The sequence below is a fragment of the Propithecus coquereli genome, unplaced genomic scaffold (assembly GCF_000956105.1).
Source record: "Propithecus coquereli isolate 6110/MARCELLA unplaced genomic scaffold, Pcoq_1.0 Scaffold59, whole genome shotgun sequence".
Classification (NCBI taxonomy): Eukaryota; Metazoa; Chordata; class Mammalia; order Primates; family Indriidae; genus Propithecus; species Propithecus coquereli.
This window is the reverse complement of record NW_012151840.1, coordinates 7,582,582-7,597,182: the sequence shown is the minus strand read 5'-3', so window position 1 is coordinate 7,597,182 and position 14,601 is coordinate 7,582,582. Positions and strand designations below refer to the sequence as shown.

The following is a 14,601-nucleotide window of genomic DNA, read 5'->3' as shown; positions in this document are numbered from 1 at the left end:
TTTCATACCTTTTTTATCTAGGCTAAGTATTGGATTTATTATAAAGTATATAATTTTTATTTTGATATCTCCTTTAACCCATGTGCTTTTTCCTGAGAGTATAGATCAAGAGAATATGTTAGTTATTTTACTATTTTGTAAGCAGCGAATACGTCCTGTATCTTTTTCAGCCCTTGTTGAGATTTAATTTGCTATTTCACTCATGGTCAATTTTTGTCCAATATTCCATGTGAATTTGAAAATAATGTAAGTTGCCTATTTTGAATACAAGATGGTATAGGTATAAGTATAGTTATAATTAATCTTGTTAATCATGTTCTTCAAATCCTCTATATCCTCAATAAGTTTCAGTCAATTTGATCTGTCAATTCCTGAGAAAAGTATGTTAAAATCATCACTGTGATTGTTGACTTATCAAAAGTCCTTATGTGTACATTTCTGTGAGTACTTGCACGTGTGTGTATCTGTGTTAAGTGCAAACAATTCATGATCATTCTTAATGGATCACTACATTTATGAATATGAAATATCCTTCTTCTAGTGCTATGTATATGTATTTTTTACATCTACATCTTTCTAACTTCCGCAGTAATAATATCTACATCTTCCTCCTGAATAGAACATAAATCTTACTTAGCCTGTTTTACTTTTCTTCACTCTTGTCCTCCCAACCTCCTTTCCATATTATCTAGAATTTAATTCCAGGCTTTCTTTTTGATTTTTTAGAATCAAAACTTACATTGACTTAGCAATATATTTTATCAGGTACATAGCCACCTTTTCTTCTGGTATCCCACATCTTCCCTCAGAATCTTTTTTTTAATTCTTGCTGGAATACAACTCTAGTAATTCTTTTAGAAAGAGTCTGACAATTCAACCACACTTAAAATGATAGTTTGATTGAATATAGAAGTTTAGTTTCAAGTGTTTTGGGAGGCTGAGGCAGGAGGATCGCTTGAGCCCAGGAGTTCAAGACTAGCCTGGGCAATATAGCGAGACCCCATCTCTAAAAAAATAAAAATGAAAAATTTAGCCAGGTGTGGTGGTGCACACCTGTAGTCCTAGCTACTTGGGAGGCTGAGGCAGGAGAATTGCTGGAGCCCAAGAGTTCGAGGCTACAGTGAGCTATGATTGTGTCACTGTACTCCAGCCTGGGTAACAGAGCAAGACTGTGTCTCTAAAAACATTTTTTAAATTTAAAAAGTTTAGTTTCAAAATTCTTTTCCCTAGATTTTTAAAAAATGCTTCATTGTCTTATATCCAGTGTAGCCCAAATGAGAAGTCTGATGTAAATTCAATTACCATTTCTTTGTTAGCATTTTTTGAGTGTTTTTAGAACTCTCTCTTTAACCCTTGTTCTGAAATTTTGTCACCATGAATCTAGGTGAGGAGTCTTTTAATTTCTTTGTGTATATTCAGCGTTTAATAGGACCTTGTAGTCTGAGGATGTACGTATACATGTATTTAGTTCCTGTGAAATATCCTTTTAGTCATTTCCCCATGACTTTGGTTGTATAATGCATAACAGTAGGGGACGCCATTGGCAAAGATTATGATTTAAATGATGTTTCCTGAAGTTGTGCTAATGCACAATCAGCAAATTTTATTAAACAGATCTTTATTTCTTATATTTTCCTCTATTCCCTCCTCAAACTTATCATATTGATTTTCAGACATCTGAATCTTTCATGTCATTTAAATTTTCTTTCATATTTTTCATCTTTGTATGTGTCTTTTTATATGGCTTTGTGGAGGAATTTCAGGCTTGATCTTTCAGCTCATCTGTTTTAACTATGTCTGTCCTATTCTGGATTTAGCCCTTGTTGAATTTTTATGTCAATAATCAGATTAAAAATGTCCAAGATCTTTAATTTTTCTTGCATTATCCTGTCTTATATCTCTGAGGATATTAAGTACACTTATTCCGAGGTCTCTTCAGTTAACTCTCTTTCTTTGGGTTCCACTGTTTGCTGAGTTGGGTGTCTCTGATTTTATTGACTCATCCCAAATGTTTGATGACTCTAGGTTATGTGTTTGTCTTTGCCTGGGTTGTTCCTTTGCCTGTGCCTGTGATGAGGGATGGAATACAATATATAGTATAATACTAGGTAAGTTTCCAGTAGTCCTTTCAGCATGGGAGCTCCCAATTACCTGGTACATTTTCCTGCTCTCTGAACCAAATGCCACACTCACTGTTGGAGTCAAAGATTTCCATGGCTTGTTACATTCCCCAAGGTAGGAGAGAGGTAGATATGAATAAACCTTACCGGCTGTTCTTGCTGTGGTATCCAAACAGTCACCCTGTCAGTTGCCCCAAGACGAACTTTTGCTTGCAGTATCCTATTCCAAAGAGTTTGGATCATTTTTTTTGGTCCACTCATCGGCAGAAGTCCTCTATTGCACTCTTTACTCTCATCCCATCTGTCATCTTTTTTGTCAATTATCTATCATTTCTAGGAATTTGAGGTGGAAGATGGGAAGAATGCAACATATCTTCAGTACACTATCTTGAATCAGTAGCTATTTTCACTTGTGTGGTAGAGTTAGGAAACTTGCATAGCACTCAATGGGACTTCTCTACTCCAAACATCAACTAACATTTATTGAATTGTTAATTAAGTGTGAAACATTAATCTAAGCATTATTATATGTATTTACTCATTTATCCTTCATAAAAACATTATGAAGCAAGCATTACTATTATTCCCAATTTTCAGATGAGAAAACACACATTAAGAAACTTGCCCTACTCAAACTACTGAAAAAGAGCAGAACCAGGCCATACACCATGTGGTCTGTCTCAAGAGCCTGTATTCTTTACTAATATGCTATACAATGGCATATCCATAAGATTTTAGGAACACATCATCCCTCTACCCTGCCAGGAAGGGTCAAATGCATTTACTTTCACCTCTCTATGCTGTAGGACGCTATATTTCCATCCATTGACTTAATCTACATGATGTAGTTCATATATACTAATATAATCTATATATTATTTCCTCATGCCAGGAAGAATAGTCACAGCTTTTCTGGTTTGCTTTGCTTTTATAATCTTTGAGACTCTACTTTTCCCCCACTGTACATGATTTACATATACTAATCTATAAATATTTCTCTATTATGCTCCTTTCCCTCCCAAACACATCCCCACGACCATAAATACCATGAAATAAACTTCCCTTAGACAAATGAAAAAGTTTCATACCTTTTTTATCTAGGCTAAGTATTGGAATTCAAGTTTTACCTTGGTTAACTCTCCAGCTAATCCTAAAATTGTATTCTTCTCTACACATACTTGCTGTTTCTGGAAAAAAAAAAGTTATTTAAGAATAATTTCTATTGCCCAATACCTTGATACTAATGTGAAAAAATTATGAAAATCAGAATTCAAACTCCTAAAAAGATATAGGAAAAATCTCCTACAAAGACACTTAGGTAAGTAAAATCATTCAAATTTTCATAGTGCAGCAAGAAGAGAGTGAAGAAGCCTAAGAAAAAAAAGGATGTTTCCTGGCTGGAACTAATCTTATGGTTGATAGTCACAGGGGTAATCAGCATACCTTTCTCCTGCTCATTATTCTACATATAGAATATGAGTCTTGAGTAAGTAGACAGCCAAACTAGATGAAATATAGTTCCAGAGAGATATTTTAAGTAGTTTAAGGCCTAACAACCCTAGGATCAGGAATTTTCTTCTTAAGAACACTGAATAACTGTTGCCCAGGGTTATATCTGTGGTGTGTCTGAACTCTGTTTTACACTCCTTTCTGGCCAAGAGAGTTTTCCTGCAATGCATTTTAAAATGATAATCCCACAAAGTAGAAACTAAGACTTATGCAAAATTAAAACATTATTGCCAAGGAAAAAACAACAAGGTCTTATTTTTAGGTATATGTGATGCCCCTGAGTGTTAAAAACACTAATATCAAAGGAATGATATGGATTTTCACCTACCTCCTGTTAATTTATAATTATTGCCTTTGATCATGTGAAGCAACTGAGATAATTTGCTCCTTACTTCACTTCACTAATCTGCATCCTTCATTTCTTGCCACAGTATTCTTTCCTCTGGGTGCCTGGTGCTGCTCCAGTCCCTAGATCTCTCTTTTTCTTTCTCTAAATATTCAACTAATCCCAAGCTGTGTTACCTCTTCACCATTCTTGGGACAGTGGACCAGCATTCAGGTTTGGATTCTCCAAGGAAAAATATAAGGAACTGCTCAAGCTCTAATAGTTCTTCTACTTTGCTGTTTCTAGCTTTGGCCATCCAAAGCAAAGTCCTTGGATTGGTTAACAGTGAGATACTCTCTAGCTTCTATTTTTTTTTTTTTTTTTTTTTTTTGAGACAAAGTCTCACTCTGTTGCCCGGGCTAGAGTGCCAGGGGGTCAGCCTAGCTCACAGCAACCTCAAACTCCTGGGCTCAAGCGATCCTCCTGCCTCAGCCTCCCGAGTAGCTGGGACTACAGGCATGCGCCACCATGCGCGGCTAATTTTTTCTACATATTTTTAGCTGTCCAATTAATTTCTTTCTATTTTTGGTAGAGACAGGGTCTCGCTGTTGCTCAGGCTGGTCTCAAACTCCTGAGCTCAAACGATCCGCCCATCTCGGCCTCCCAGAGTGCTAGGATTACAGGTGTGAGCCACTGCGCCCGGCCTCTCTCTAGCTTCTTAAACCTCTTTTTAGTAGAACCACCTAAAATATTAATATGTCATCTACTGCTTAGTGAGTTCTTGGCCTCCCAAAAAGAAATCTTGTGGTCTTGGGACTCTGTCATCTCACCTATTTGCCTTTTGGACTGTAATTTGAAAAAGAAAAAGTCTTCCTTGTATTCTTAGGAAAACTTTGGCTCCTGAATAGATGACAAGAATAGAACTTCACCTTGAAAATGCTGGAAACAATTGAACAAGCAGAAGTGATCAACTCACTGACACTCTTCACAGAAATAGAAAAAATAATCCTAAAATTTATATGGAACCACAAAGATCCAGAATAGCCAAGGCTGTCCCGAGCAAAAAGAACAAAACTGGAGGAATCATATTGCTTGACTTCAAATTATACTACAAAGCTGTAGTAAGCAAAACAACATGGTACTGGCATAAAATAGACACATAGACCAATGGGACAAAATAGAGTACCCAGAAATAAATCCACGCATCTATAGTGAACTTATTTTTGACAAAGTTGCCAAGAACACATGGTGGGGAACGGGCAGTCTCTTCAATAAACTTCGCTGGCCCAGAACTTTGTCTTGAGGACAAACTGGATGCAAGAGAAGCTGGTAAATTAGCCTTTAATTGAGAAGTTATGCACCCAGAAAGCAGGGAGTTCAAGTAAGCAGGGAAGAATAGGTTTTATTGATATCAGCCTGACTCAGAAATAAAAAAGTAAATAAATACATTAGTGTTCAGATAGTATACAGAGGAAAATTAAGAAAGGCCTGGGGATAAGAGTACCAGGAAGTAAGCAGAGGGAGAAGAAGTGGCTTGTTATCTTACCTAAGATGGTGAGGGACGGCCTGAATAATAAGTTGGTAAGGTACCTTCTGAGTAGAAACCTGAAAGAAATGAAGAAACCAGTCATGCAAATGTCTGAAGAGAGTCTTCTGAGATGAGGAAATAGAAATTGCAAAAGTCCTGAAATCAGAAGGCCTTGGTGTATTCAAGGAAGAGCAAGGAGAAGAGTGTGATGAAATGGAGCAAACAGCAGGGGGAGAGTGAGAGATGAGATGAAAGAGGAGTGTGTGGGCCTTGACTCTTAGCCACTGGAGGGTTTTCAGTTGGGGAGGAAGCTGTGGGAATGACGTGAGCTGACTTCTGCTTCAAAAAGTCTGTTTCTAGGCCAGTTGCAGGTGACTCATACCTATAATCCCAGCAGATTGGGACGCTGAAGCAAGAGGATTACTTGAGGCCAGGAGTTTGAGGCCAACCTGGGCAACATATCGACATTCCATCTCTATGAAAAAAAAAAAAATTAGCCAGGTGTGGTGGCACACACCTGTAGTCCCAGCTACTCGGGAGCCAAGGTGGGAGAATTCCTTGAGCCCATGAGTTCAAGGCTGCAATGAGTTATGATCGTGCCACTGCACCCTAGTCTGGGTGACAGAAAGAGACTCTGTCTCTAAAAAAAAAAAAAGTTTACTCCAGCTGCTTTGTGGGAAATAGAAAAGGGAGAGGGCAGAGGCAGGAAGACCACTTAGAAGGCCATTGCAAATATCCAGGAGATGTGGTGATGGCCTGGGGCAGGGAAATAGCAGTGGAGGTGGTGAGATGTGGTTGGATACTAGATGTATTTTAAACCAAGAGGATTTTTGGATGAATTGTATTCGGGGTAACTATAAAAAGGCTTATCCATTCACCACTCTAATAGTCACACCCAAAGGAAAGACAATCTCAGAACAAGAAAATCAAATTTCTCTCAGGCCAGGACCATGGTGAATAAAGCTCTACCTCTAACAGTTTTGAGATGCTATAAACCAAGTGTGATGTGACTGAAATTGCTTTGCATTCCGCAGGTTAGAGGGTGGAACAGCCAGAGCAGTTCTATATGATGACATAAAATAACAGTCTATGTGAAAATAGAAAATGTTTTAAAGAGATATATTACAGTAAAAGAAAAATGTTACAAGCTAGATAAGGGGTAAGGAATTAATAACCTCTAATCGCAGAATAAAAATGAAATGATGGAGAATTCCATCTGCCCAAATCAGATTATTAAAAAGTTGAAAGATGTTACCATGAAAATTGGGTACAACTAAAACTTTTTTTAAAATCCCAGAGGATGCTTGGTGCACACTAGTCACAAAGAAAATTCCAGTTAACCTTCATAGACTTGGCGAGGTGGGCATTTTAGTTTCTCCATCACTTAGCATAGTACCTGGCACCATGTAAATTCTCCTCATGGAGCTTTTCTAAACTGTTTAATCAGATGCAACCTTTCACTCTCAACTCACATGACATTTCCTTCTGACCCCTCTTTTGGGAATAATGTATCTTGCTTAAATTGTAATTATCTTTATACCAGTGTAATCCCCTTAGATGCATTTGCATCTTTTTATCCTCTATCTCACTGCTTTGTTCATATTATATGTTCAATATATATTTGATAATATATGATGAAAAAACACAGCCTGCTTTTGCTTTTCAAAAGTTTATTAATGTTGACATTGTGGGACCTAAAAGATTTGTATGAAGTTTTCTATTCTTGCCAAGTCATATGATCTGTTATAGTTCAACTATAGTTAACCAAATGTAAAAAAAAAGAAAACACTTCTATAAGATCTAGTAACTCCCAAACAATCTTGCTCCTTCCTTGTTAAACCCGGACATTCTTTGATAGCTTTTTATCCCACAAAGAGGTCATATACTTATTTTCTGTTGTCCTGTACTTGAATTATGATTGTCCAAATTCAATTGTATTAAGTTCCACTTTGAGACCAGCTTTAGTAATTGTACCAGTTTTAAAATAAATTCTCTAAAAATCATAACAGAAGATGAAACTGTCATCTTCTGTCATCATCTTTGTAGGTTTCTATACATACCACAATTCATTCACCAATCCTTAAAGAGATGACATAACCCATCTCAATGACATTTGACCTGACCCAGGCCAAACCCATTTCTACACAACTGCAGTGCTCTCTGGATCTGATATTTGAAGCCCTTTTTCCTAATACCACAAACCATTTTTGTCTTCTCAAATGCACCTTTCTCCTCATCCTTATTCAAAGCACTGGAAAAGCAGAACATTTCTCCAGCACCTCAAACCAGGGAGACAAACCTCCACTCTAATCTCATTGTTTTGGCTACAAACACATTGGCTGAAGGAAAGCTACCAGGTGTAGTACTTTATCTACCATTTTCAGGATTTTTGAATCTCTAACAGTTGTTTAAACTGGGACAATAATTATTAAGGACAATTAAAAGAGTGTCCTGGGCTAAAGGAGCAAGAAAACGTTAGGAAAAAAAGTGAAGAAAAATAGTAGAGTACTTGAATCTACCACTGTCAGATCAATTTTCTATAATAGTATTCTAAGGACTGGGCAATCAGTCAACAAACTGTCATTGAGAAACCGTTTTATTATAGGCATTGGGATAGCCTTTGCAGAATACCAAGAAGTATGTCTCTATAGTAGAAGACAAGTTAGCAAATGTAAAAAAGAAAGAAAGAAATTGAGGAACAAGGCTACAGTTTACAAAGCTACATAACTGTTAATTGTGCAAGGAACACGGTCATAAGAGCTAAAAGGAGAAAGACTTCCCTGAGAACTAGAATGACATGAAAAGGTTTCTCAGAGCGAAACTTGAAGAACGGGCAGATCGATAGGCTTTGCATAGTCTAGAGACCTAGACTAAGTGCCAAAATTTAGGAGAACAAAAGCACAGAAAAAAATTTAAGATGTTAATATGTTACAAGACAGTAGAACACTTCGGCTAAGCTGGAAGACTAGGGAAAATAAGTATAATAATTGAAGAAGGCAAGTTTTGGCCAGATGACAGCAGGCCTTCAGTTTCAGGATGAGTTGGAAGTTAATCTTTTGGTCAATGGTAATGAATGATAGCTTTTGAGTAGTTGAGTCAGCAATTCTTTAACAACTTCAAAAGGGAATTCCTGACTTCAGGACCCTAGGCTAGGAAGAGATTGAATAGACTCTCTAATGGCTCAATTGGGTAGAAAACAGACCACTTTGGCCCTCTCACTTGTGGTAGTAAAATAAGTTACTTTTTCCTACCATAAAATGTGCCATACATGATTTCTTGCACTAGAAATTTTGGATTCTCAGTTATCTTTCCCTGGCCTCTTATCTGATAGTTATCAGAAAAAGGCCAGGGAAAGATGACTCAATTGGGAATCTTAATTTTCCAGTGGAAAAAAAATCATATATACATTTTATGCAACTTTTAATTGGCTGTAGATTTGAACTCCTACATTATAAAATAAAATTCATTTTAAGGACAAAGTTGTCATGTAAATTTCGAGATTGGTCAAGAATAGCTTAATTTCAAAGCTTGAGTGTCAAATGAATTGTAGACTAAGATTTTTCCTATTGCCCCAAGGGTATATTTTATTTGGTAAAAGAAACATCCACTAGCTTTTGTCAGGATCAGTCTTGAGTTATACAAGTTTTGAACTGAGAAGTCTTCGGAAATTCATCTCACATGTAACTGTGGCCTTTTGTATACCGTAAATCCCCTCTCCATTCATCCTCAGATTGTTTACTTTCTCAGAATATCTGTGACACGAGGACTCTGACACTCTCACAGGTGGATTAACATTTGAGGACCTAACATGCAAGCACCAAATATCTCCAAATCCTATTAAAACATACATGCCCTTGAGAACACTAAAAACCACCTCTCCAGATCCCACTTCCAACCTGAATCAGGAAACTTCAGGAGAGCCACCTGGAAATGTGTTTATAAAAATCACCTTGGTGCTTGTTAATCAGTAAAGTTTGTTACAGAACTAAGAGTCCTTGCCCTGGAGGAGGTAGTTTTCCTGTGGAGAAGGACCTGTAAACAGTCACAATAAGGCTATGGAATGCTCAGCTTTCAGCAAGTAAAGAGCAGTAACATGGTCTAAGTAGGGTTGAGGGAAGGCTTGACCGAAATCAAGATTTAATCCTGAAGGTTAGGGAGATCTTTGGGTGCTGAGTTTCAGTCTCCACACAAGGATCAACATCATGGGCCAGGTAATTCTTTGTTGTGGGGAGACTGTGCTGTGCATACGATGTTTAACAGTCTCTGCCCATTCCTAGCCTCTGCCCATTTAGATACCAGAAATTTTATCTCCACATATTGCCAGATGTCCCATGGGAATGAGGAAGAAAGGGCAAAAATCTCTCCCTGGTTGAAGGGAGAAGTTATAGGAGGAGCTAGATCAGGACTCACAAGCAGGCCAGTGGAGAAAAAGCACATGACTCTATCGAACAAAATTTGTGACAGATACCTGCAGGTGTAAAAGAAATAAATAGGTTAAAACACTAAGCAGCAGCAAGTGGGAAGAGGGGCAAGGTGGGGCTTCCCGTCTGTACGCTAGGGAAAGTTAACTCTCGCCTTGTTCGGTACTCAAAAAGAAAGCAAAAATAGAAGTACAGCTTTGGAGACATAGGCATAAGAATCAAGTGGGGCTGGGGGACACTCCTCCTTAAGAAAAAAAACACCACACTCAGAACTGTGCTGAAACCTTTTCTCTAAGTTAGCGTACCTTCACACTCGGCTAGACTGCGTAGGGACGATTTTGAGGATTAGCCATTGTTAACAGCAGGACTCACATGACGAGACTACAGGAGGCCCCCCAGTCCTTAAACCCAAATGCGTTTAATGATCACGGTCACACGCTACTTAACGAAAAGCTAACCAATCCTCATAACGAGTGTTTACAGCCACTTTTTACTGACAACTGAAGTGGCTCTGAAAAGAGCCTTTGGGGTAAAGCAGTTGATCTAGTGTGCCCCTTGAGCACCCTTACTTAGAGCTGGTGTACTTGGTGACCGCCTTGGTGCCCTCGGACACGGCGTGCTTGGCCAGCTCGCCGGGCAGCAGCAGGCGCACGGCCGTCTGGATCTCGCGGGACGTGATGGTGGAGCGCTTGTTGTAATGCGCCAGGCGGGACGCTTCGCCGGCGATGCGCTCGAAGATGTCGTTGACGAACGAGTTCATGATGCCCATGGCCTTGGACGAGATGCCGGTGTCCGGGTGGACCTGCTTCAGCACCTTGTACACGTAAACGGAATAGCTCTCCTTGCGGCTGCGCTTGCGCTTCTTGCCATCCTTCTTCTGTACCTTCGTGACAGCCTTTTTGGAGCCCTTCTTGGGAGCAGGAGCTGATTTTGCTGGATCCGGCATTTTCAACGCACTGAAGCAGAAGACACCAAAGGAAGTAATCCCCGACTACAACAAAACAGCCTAGTTACGCACTACTTATAGAGCTTGTATGCAAATGAAGGCTCACACAGTGGTGCGTTTTTATTGGTTAATTCACAAGTGTCGTCATAGAGGGGTGGGGTCCATGTAAATAATAGATTGGCCGCGCTTCCTTAGTGGTCATTAGAACAAGTCTTGTTAACCAATCAAAATGTTTCATTTCACACTAACCATTTACGTAAAGCGAGTTTCACCTCTTTGGGGTCTTTGTTGTTTTTCACTTTCAATTGTAGTCATGAAATCCTAAATGCTAACTAAAGACAAGTTAACTTTTCCCTTTTATACTATGTGGAAGTTTTGTTTTTTTCTCGTTTCTTGGAACAATACCTCAGCCTGTACATTGAAGTCTCTAGGCATTTACTTCCCTCCTTAAATGACTGCTCCGGTTTGCGCACCGCCTGTATTGTGTAATGAGGAAGATCTAAGTCTTAATTTACGCTTATAAAATTCCTAAAGGGTTTATGATTTAAGACGGACTCGCCTCCACCCGTCCTCAGGATCTTACATATCTCGGGATTTAGCACAATGTCTCTTGCCCCAAGCAGTTTTCCTTACAGAATCGGTTAAAGTTGGCGCTCTAGTTTTAAACCAACAAGTAAAGGCAGGGTTGGCGGGAACCACAGAGACCACGCCTCTGCCGCGGGCCAAGTGACATGTGGATTCTGTAACATCTACCACTGCCAGCGTTCCCTAACCCCGCTACTCAGAACACCAGCGTAGAACAGACGGCCACCAGCTGAAAAGCTGGTACAGCTGCTCTTGATGAAAACGTGAGTGGCTCTGAAAAGAGCCTTTATATCGACTACTTAAAAACGCATGCCCTAGGCCCGCTCCCCGCGGATGCGGCGGGCCAGCTGGATGTCCTTGGGCATGATGGTCACTCGCTTGGCGTGGATGGCACACAGGTTCGTGTCTTCGAACAACCCCACCAGATAGGCCTCGCTCGCCTCCTGCAGCGCCATCACAGCCGAGCTCTGGAAGCGCAGGTCCGTCTTAAAGTCCTGCGCGATCTCGCGCACCAGCCGCTGGAAGGGCAGCTTGCGGATCAGCAGCTCGGTGGATTTCTGGTAGCGCCGGATCTCCCGCAGGGCCACGGTGCCCGGCCGGTAGCGGTGCGGCTTCTTCACGCCGCCCGTGGCCGGCGCGCTCTTGCGGGCCGCCTTGGTAGCCAGCTGCTTTCTCGGGGCCTTGCCACCGGTCGACTTGCGAGCGGTCTGCTTTGTGCGAGCCATGACAGTTCACTAGTTTTATTCAAGCAGCCCTACGCAGGCCTATTTATAGACATTGCCTCGTTTTGATTGGGCCAGAAAAGTGAGGCGTTTCCGAACTCGTGACCTCATTGGTTAAAATTCAATCCTATTTACTGAAGTAGAAGATTGTTCTGCTAATCTTCCCTTATTCCTTCCTCTTTTCCCTTTTCTATAATTTTATTGATCCTGGAATTTTTTTAGGCCTTTCTTTAAATTGCTGTAACTTTTGTAAAAGCAATGTATAAAGTGTTTTTCATACTTTAACAGGTTTCTTCGAATACAAGCATGCCTTTCTATGAGCTAGGTTTCAGCCTACGTTTTAAGTTACCTCTTACTGTAACACTCTAACTGTAACACTTCCACCACAGCCAACAGCTGTGCTCAGCAGGTTAGATGCTTTATATCTTGACTGAAGCTTAACAAAACAATGTAGTTGAAGGAATCAAAAATTAAACTTAACATATACTTGACTTCTGAACCCAGCCATACCCGTTTCATCTGTAGTGTGCTGACCCCTACCAACTTGATATTAGAGATTCTGATTTCGTTCAGCCATTTCCACCTGTGATGTAGTTTCCCTCTTCCTCACCCCCACATTAATGGCCAGTTAGGTCCTGCAAATGAAATGCTTCTAAGTCAAAGATAACACCAGAAATATTAATTTCTCCTTTATAATGTAGAATACTCTATAGTCAAGTGCTTACCAACCAGATTACAAATTAAAACAAAGTTTCAAAGCAAATTATTCATTGGTTACTAAATTGCTAACGTTTTCTTCAATAAAGTGTTTTAAAATGTTTAAAAATTTAATATTTTTCCTATTCTCTATGAAGAGAGTGAAGATCCTTTGCCTTTTAGTTATTTCATATGCCTTGAGGTATGTATTGTTCAAAAAAGTGCATGTCATAGCAATGGTTATGACACCTAAAAGTTGTATTAGTTAATATACAACTTGTAATCATATGCTTATTTCACTGAAAAATCATTGCATACAAACCTTATAAAAACTCAAACCTGAGAACAAAAGCAGGCCCAAGAAGCTTAAAACTTACCTTGATGGTATCATTATGAATTACCATCTTCCTACAGAAGTCACAGTAAAATAAAAGTGATTTTGTTACAGCAAGTGTTACAGCGGGTGGTCCTGAGGACAAACCGAGGGGCACATGGAGAGTCGGAGAGTCAGAAGTTTATTTGCCGGCGGGCTCAGAGGGGTCTCACCACCAATTCTGAGCCCCGTCTACCCAATTTTTCACACTTTTATTAAGTTGGGGTGGTCTGAGGGGTGGGGTATCAGGTGGCTAATGCTCACCAGGTAATAGATTAGTCGATGTGTGAGGTAACAGGTAAGTATTATGTTGATGCACCAGGTAATAGGGTAGTTGATGCGCCAGGTAATAGGTGTTATGCTGATGTGCCAGGTAATAGATTAGTTGATGGGCCAGGTGGTAAGTTAGTATTATGCTGATGCGGGTCTTCCGTGAGGGGTGGGGGTCTCAGGTGGCCGTCACGCTGCCAAGTAATAGATGGGGGTTTTCCTTCTCAATTTCAAGGGGATTTCCTGAACACTAAACACAATGTAGAAATTTGTTAGCTTAATTAAAATCTTCAAGAGTTTCTCATGGGTAGAAGCAACCTTCTCTAGGGAGATCTAAAATATCATACAAAAACGTAACTGATATGAACAAATGTCCCTCCCTGTGGTGTTTTTGTAATAGTGTCTTACATATAGAGAGCACTACTCAATGTTTAAAAGATCTTCTACATACCTTATATCATTTAATCCCAATTCTGTGAAATAGATGCTATTTTCCTCACTTTACAGATAAGAAAACTGAGTCTCAGAGAAATAATGGCTTGTCCTGTATAAGAAACAAAGCCTGCATAATATTCTAAAGCAAAAGAGTAAAATTATTGCGATGGAATTCTCATTTTTTTAGGCTTAAGGGATACATTTTAAAAGCACAGAAGCATTTTCCCATCACGTAATCAAACCATCCAGTGTTTCTCAAACTTCTCCACCGAACTATTCCCATCAGAAGGGGAAACTACCTCATACAGTCTGGCTGCCAGTCCAAGGTAGCCCACTCAAGTGTCACATTTCTTTGCAATTTTCTTTCTTTATGATGTATGTATTCTTGACCATAATGTATGGATGTGGTTGTTTTAAATAACAAAAAGATTCTCAAGCTCTATAGTCAAATATAGAATTTAGGAGTCATGAGACTTATTTAACTTTTATAGTTAATAAGCGTGGATGGCACACAGGTTCGTGTCTTCGAACAACCCCACCAGATAGGCCTCGCTCGCCTCCTGCAGCGCCATCACGGCCGAGCTCTGGAAGCGCAGGTCCGTCTTAAAGTCCTGCGCGATCTCGCGCACCAGCCGCTGGAAGGGCAGCTTGCGGATCAGCAGCTCGGTGGA

General features: G+C 39.8%; 2 protein-coding genes across 2 annotated transcripts in view; both read right to left on the bottom strand.

Annotated features, from left to right (window-relative positions):
• Positions 1-10,884, bottom strand: part of LOC105821923 (histone H2B type 2-F-like) — a 12,132-nt gene extending 1,248 nt beyond the window's left edge. Inside the window, exons 1-4 of the mRNA XM_012658777.1 lie at positions 10,473-10,884; positions 5,501-5,559; positions 3,248-3,307; positions 2,268-2,340 (exon numbers count right to left, since the gene is read on the bottom strand). Coding sequence (XP_012514231.1) covers positions 2,297-2,340; positions 3,248-3,307; positions 5,501-5,559; positions 10,473-10,849 — 540 coding nt within the window. The 5' untranslated portion in view covers positions 10,850-10,884 and the 3' untranslated portion in view covers positions 2,268-2,296. The remainder of the gene's footprint in view (positions 1-2,267; positions 2,341-3,247; positions 3,308-5,500; positions 5,560-10,472) is intronic.
• Positions 10,885-11,748: 864 nt separating this feature from the next.
• Positions 11,749-12,159, bottom strand: LOC105821917 (histone H3). The gene has a single exon (XM_012658772.1). The coding sequence runs from the start codon at positions 12,157-12,159 to the stop codon at positions 11,749-11,751; it is 411 nt and encodes a 136-aa protein (XP_012514226.1).
• Between the last annotated feature and the right edge of the window lie 2,442 nt (positions 12,160-14,601).